The sequence below is a fragment of the Vitis vinifera genome, chromosome 1, assembly GCF_030704535.1.
Source record: "Vitis vinifera cultivar Pinot Noir 40024 chromosome 1, ASM3070453v1".
NCBI lineage: Eukaryota > Viridiplantae > Streptophyta > Magnoliopsida > Vitales > Vitaceae > Vitis > Vitis vinifera.
Window position 1 is genome coordinate 806,688 of NC_081805.1, and position 6,036 is coordinate 812,723.

Here is a 6,036-nt window from a genome sequence, read left to right on the forward strand (position 1 = left end):
AATGGAACTTTTGACTTATGATCTTATTGAAATAAGTTTAAACTCAAATACAACTTTTAGGTGCTATCAACTCTCCTAAACTTAATTATTGTCAAGAAAGACGCATTTCCTAACTTTATAATGCATTCATCCAAACGTCCATGACATTTGAACACAAAGAGAGTTGATAGATGCAACCATTTGTCAATAGAAAGAATTATTTGTATTTGAGTTATATGATGAAAAATTTTATGAAGAGAAAAGATATATATGAAGTTATATTAATGGCATTTCACGCAAACCTAGGAATAAAGATGATAAAAAATATGTAGAATAGTTAAATAATCGGACACTAAACAATTCGAAGATAATACTTGGACCAACAACTCTTTGGGGACATCTTCCCTAACGCTTAGTTTATGAAATTGGTTTTGTATTAATTGTACATGCAAGTGGCATTCTTAGAAGTTAAAACCAGTATTTTCAAGGGTCCTATGCCTGCTTCCAAGCAACAGCAATATGGGGGAAGACTCAGTCCAATGTTAATTTTTAAACTTTGGGTGATTGAATATTGATATGCTCCTTTATTGTTTGGGATTGCAGAAAAGGAGACCTAGCAGTTTATGTGTTTGGTCTATACGAAGTGTTGATGAACACAACACCTTGACTTGGAATTAACATACATGGCTTCCATCAAACTCGGGCAATCTCGATCACATAAATTTTTAAAATCAGAGCAGCTGGGAAATTTCAACCGTGGAAGATGGAATCATTTTACATGTAAGGAGGCCAATGTCAAAGGGTTCACATGGAACTGCCCGACTGGTTTTGCTAAGAAAAATATCTTTAAGAAGCTAGGAAAGGCCATAGTATTATATTATCTTGCGAAACTTGCATATAATTAATTATTATGTAACATATTTGACCTCATGTGGATTGGCTACAATTTGCAAATAAACAAGCTTGTGAGTCCCAAGTTGCCAATTATTTTAGTAGGAACTAACTCAAATCTTTATCCAGTATACAGGAGAGAAAAAAAAATTGCATTCTTGTTAGAACACCCAACAAGATCGCCCTAAAATTCTTGAGAGAACTTGTGGGTTACCTGTGGGCACCCCCCACTTGTTTTGTTTACACACACATACACCTGCTAATTCTATGACTTTTCTGTGTTTTTGCTGTACAATGGTTGTGAATGTTATTCAAAAGGAGAATTAGGCTGGCCTCGGGAGAATCTGAATAGAGTATTACTGCTTGGCAAGCTGAAGGGTGGAATTCTATGTATTAACTTGTATGTGTAATTGCCTATAAACTCAACGCTCACATGAACCATAACAAGAAGTACTGGATCCTAATATTGTTGCAGCAATTTGTAGATTTGTGAGAAAAGAGAGTGAGAATGAACTCAGACATAGGTGGAGAGATTGCAGGGAGTGCTGTGAGCTTTCTTCTTCTAAAACTTGAGGCTTTCGCAAGTAGAGAATGGAATTTGCAGGAAAATATCAAAATGGCAGTCCAAAATTTAGGACGCGAGCTGCGGAGCATTGAAGCCCTACTGAGAGATGCTGCTTCAAAGAAAGAGCATGATCACCAATTCACAGTCTGGATTCAAAATGTCCGTGATCAAGCTTATGCCATTGAGGATGTTCTTGACCTGTTCAGGCTCGATCAAGAATCAGTGTGGCGCCGCTTGAAAATGCGTCACTCCATCAACAACTTGATACAGGATATTGACTGGAGTCTCCAAAATATTCAGCGGACAAAGGAGAGGTATCGCAGCATGGCCTCCTATTCAACCAATGCTGGCAACAACACATACCTTCATGTGAGAATGGCTCCTTTGTTCATTGGTAATGTTGATACCGTGGGCATTGAGGAGCCTACAAATAAGCTGGTTTCTTGGGCCTTGGAACCGAAACAGAGGCTTGAGGTGATGTTCGTGGTGGGGATGGCTGGACTGGGGAAGACAACTCTTGTCCACAGCGTGTATGAGAGGGTGAAGCAGAACTTTGATTGCCATGTCTGGACCACAGCCTCAAAGTCCAAAACCAAACTCGATATCTTATGGACCTTGTTAGTAGAGGAATTGGGCTGTACAATCACACAGGGGGCCGATGTGGTTGCTCTGACGCATAAGCTGCGAAAATTTCTCAACAACAAACGGTATGTCATAGTTCTTGATGACTTATGGGTAAAAGATGTGTGGGAGTCCATTAGACTAGCCTTGCCAAATGGTAAGGACAGTAGAATAATTATCACTACAAGGAGAGGCGATATAGCTAATTCTTGTAGAGATGATGATTCTATTGATATCCACAAGCTTCAGCCACTGTCACCGCAAAGGGCTGAGCAACTCTTCTATAAGAAAGCTTTCTCAAGAAATGGCAGATGTCCTTCAGGTTTGGAGGAAGTCTCCAAATCCATTTTACAGAAATGTGATGGATTACCACTTGGGATTATTGAAATCGGTAGACTTTTGTCCATTAAGGCTCCAACTAAAAATGAGTGGAAAATATTACATGATAGCCTTGAGTCTGAATTGAGAAGCAGTGGTGAGCTTTCAAATATTATGAAAGTGTTGTCTGCAAGTTACAATGATTTACCTTACCATCTCAAGTATTGTTTCTTGTACATGAGCATCTTTCCTGAGAGCAACCCAGTTAAGCGAAGAAGACTTATTCGGCTATGGATAGCTGAAGGGTTTGTGATAGAGAAAAGAGGCAAAACGCTTGAAGAGGTTGGGGAAGAGTACCTGAATGAGCTGATTGACAGGAATCTGATAAAGGCAAATGAAATGGATTTTGATGGAAGGCCGACAAGTGTGGGAGTTCATAGTCTCATGTTGAAGATGATTCTCTCAGTCTCACATGAGGAGAACTTTTGTACTGTCCGTACAGGGGCAGTAAGAAAGTTGACTGAGAATACCCGCCGCCTATCTATCCAGAAGGAAGATTTTGATGTGTCTCAGGACTTACCCTGTGTTCGAACCTTCTTCAGTTTCTGCATAGGCAAAGTAAGGATTGGTTCCAATTTCAAACTATTGAAGGTCTTGGACATACAGGGCACTCCTTTGGAAGAATTTCCGAGTGTAATTACAGATCTTCTGCTCTTGAGGTACTTGAGTTTGAGGAATACAAATATAAGGAGAATCCCTCGGTCCCTCGGTGACCTTCATCACCTTGAGACCTTGGATCTTAAGCAGACTCTGGTAACAAAGGTACCTAAAGAAGTCCTACAATTGGAGAAACTTCGCCATCTGCTGGTTTATCGCTACAATATGGAAAGTGTCCTACCTTTTGATATTGTTCAGGGGTTCAAGGCACCAAAGAGGATGGGCGCATTGAAGAACCTACAAAAGCTATCATTTGTAAAGGCGAGTGGGCAGCACAGAATGAGTCGGCAGCACAGTATGATACAAGGGCTCGAAAGTCTTACGCAGTTGAGGAAGCTGGGCATTGTAGAACTGGCAAAAGAAGATGGGACGAGCTTGTGCCACGCAATTGTGAAGATGCGAAATCTCCATTCCTTGAATGTGACATCTCTTAATATAGAGGTGTCTCTAGAGCTTGATGCAATGACCAATCCGCCGCCCCTTCTTCAACGCTTGTACCTCAAAGGGCCTTTGGAAAGGTTTCCAAAGTGGGTATCTTCTCTACATGACCTGGTGAGAATTCGCCTAAAATGGTCTTCACTCGCAGAAGACCCGATTGCAGCTCTTCAAAACCTCCCATATCTCGTGGAGCTGCAGCTGCTTGATGCATACACTGGAACCCAGTTGGACTTCAGGTCGGGAAAATTTCAGAAGCTTAAGATATTAGACCTTCAGCAATTGGAACAGCTGAAGTCTATCATAATGGAAGAAGGCACATTGCCTTGCCTACAAAAGCTGATCATAAGCCACTGTAGCAAGCTGGTGCAGGTCCCTACAGGTATTGACAAGCTCATTCACCTCCAAATGCTGCTGCTGCACGATATGCCCGAACCATTTGTGATCAGGCTGAGGAAAAATGGCGGTCGATTGCGCCGTTTGGTTCACCACATTCCGTGTATTCATTCATATAATCAGGGCCAGTTGGAAGATCTTTCTTGATCATTATACACCTGTGAGCAAGAATCAGGTCTGTAGAACTGCAGGAATTCATCGTTTGCTTCTTCTAGATTCCTTAAAATGTGGTTGGATTGCTATTTCTTTACTAGGATTACTGCATTTTCCTAGGAAGCTATTTATGGTGAAATTGGCTATATACGAAATTATGTCTTCTATCAAAGGTATCATTTTACGTTACATATGTAGAAGTTGTCTTATTAATACGATGAAGACATCTGATTGTACATATTTACTTTTTCTAAAATTTTAATTGTTTATAGTGTTTTTATTTTTTATTTTTGGCTTTCCAATTAATATGTTTTGCATACAATTCCATATTGATATGAAACTATCATGGTGGGTCTATATCAAGATCAATTTGCAAGGAATATTGGTTATGTTTGAAAATAAATTTATATTCTTTAAAAAATAAAACAGTTTTTTTCAAAAGATAAAACAGTTTTTTAACTTAAAAAATATAATTGACAAATTTTCACTTAAAATAACATTTGTAGAGTTTGTTTAATATATATATATATATATATATTTTTTTTCTCTCTTTTAAGGATTGTTTTCAAAAAGAATTTTTTCACTAAACCTTAAAACACTCCCTTTAAGTTTAAAGATCACTTTTAAAAATTTTTACAACCTTTTCTAATAAAGTCTGATTTAGAACATCTAAACTTTTAAGAGTTTGTTTGAAAATACTTTTAAAAAATACTTATGATATAAAAAATTTTTCATAGAAAAATAAGAGTTTGTTTGGTATTGATTTTATAAAATACTTTTAACATTTCTAATATTTGAAAATTTTTATCATTCAAGTATTAAAAATATTAGAAACGCTTTTTAAAATCATTTTCAAACCCATTCTAAAATGTTTCACAAAATTCAAAAATTATTTTTAAATAATTAAAAAATTGCTTACAGTACATTTTTTTAGAAACACTTATAAGTAATTTTTCTAAAAACACTTCTAAAAAAAGCATTTAAGTAAAAATATTTCTCATAAAAATATCATCAAACATGCTCTAATTCCCCTTAAACTTCCAATGCATGTATATATTGAATATATTTTCCATTTGAATGTTTCTTTAAAATTTTAATCTAATCCCCACTTTCCTGGGCACTAGAAATGTGCGTAAAATGATCCTATAAGGACCACATATAGCCGTGAGCTTGGAAATAGTCGAAGTCTTCCCAAGGGGGAAGACTCTAGCTAGGTTCCGATACATGAATACTGATTTTCTTGAGCTGTATCCTGTATGTAATGCTTCTTTTCATATTATTTACAGCATCGACTCCTGCAGTCTTTTGTCCAAGCAACATCAATGCGGAGAAGACTGGGTCCATGTGAGTGATGGATAGGCTCCTTTTATTTTGTTTTGGTATGAAGAAAAAGACACTCTGGCATTTTATTTGTTAGGCCTACACGAAGTTGATGAATCCAACGCCTTAGACTTGGAACCTAAACTCAGCCAATCTCCGCCACATGAATTTTAAAAGCCACAGCAATTGGGAATTTTCTACCGAGGAAAATGGCATCATTTTACATTCTACTGAGGCCAATATCAAAGGGCTGTCACATGAATGGTTTTTTCTTGAGAAAATACCTTTAAGAAGCTAGGAAGGCCATAACCTGCATATCATATAATAAATATGTAACAATGACTTCATGTGGATTGCCTACAATTTGAAAATAATATAGTTGAGTGTTTCAAGAGTTGCCAAAACTTTCATTAGGGACTAACTCAAATCTCTGTTAAATTCATGGGATAGGTAGATTCATCAGGGTAAAGGAGAAAAAGAAATTAAATTGAAAATGTATTTTGTTTTCTTTGCTTAGTGGTTTTCTCCAACCAAACATGAATTGCCTTAACTATTGACAGAAAAGTTGTGCTATGCCCACGTTTTTTTATTTACTCACATTCTACTACTTTTCTTTTCTTTTGTCTTTTTTTTTTTTTGTG

The 6,036-nt window shown here is 37.0% G+C and overlaps 1 protein-coding gene across 1 annotated transcript; it reads left to right on the forward strand.

Moving 5' to 3' along the window:
- Positions 1–1,378: 1,378 nt before the first annotated feature.
- On the forward strand, positions 1,379–4,069 carry LOC100252530 (disease resistance protein RPM1-like). The gene has a single exon (XM_002275044.2). It carries the CDS (start codon positions 1,379–1,381, stop codon positions 4,067–4,069), a length of 2,691 nt encoding a protein of 896 aa, XP_002275080.2.
- The last annotated feature ends 1,967 nt before the right edge of the window (positions 4,070–6,036 follow it).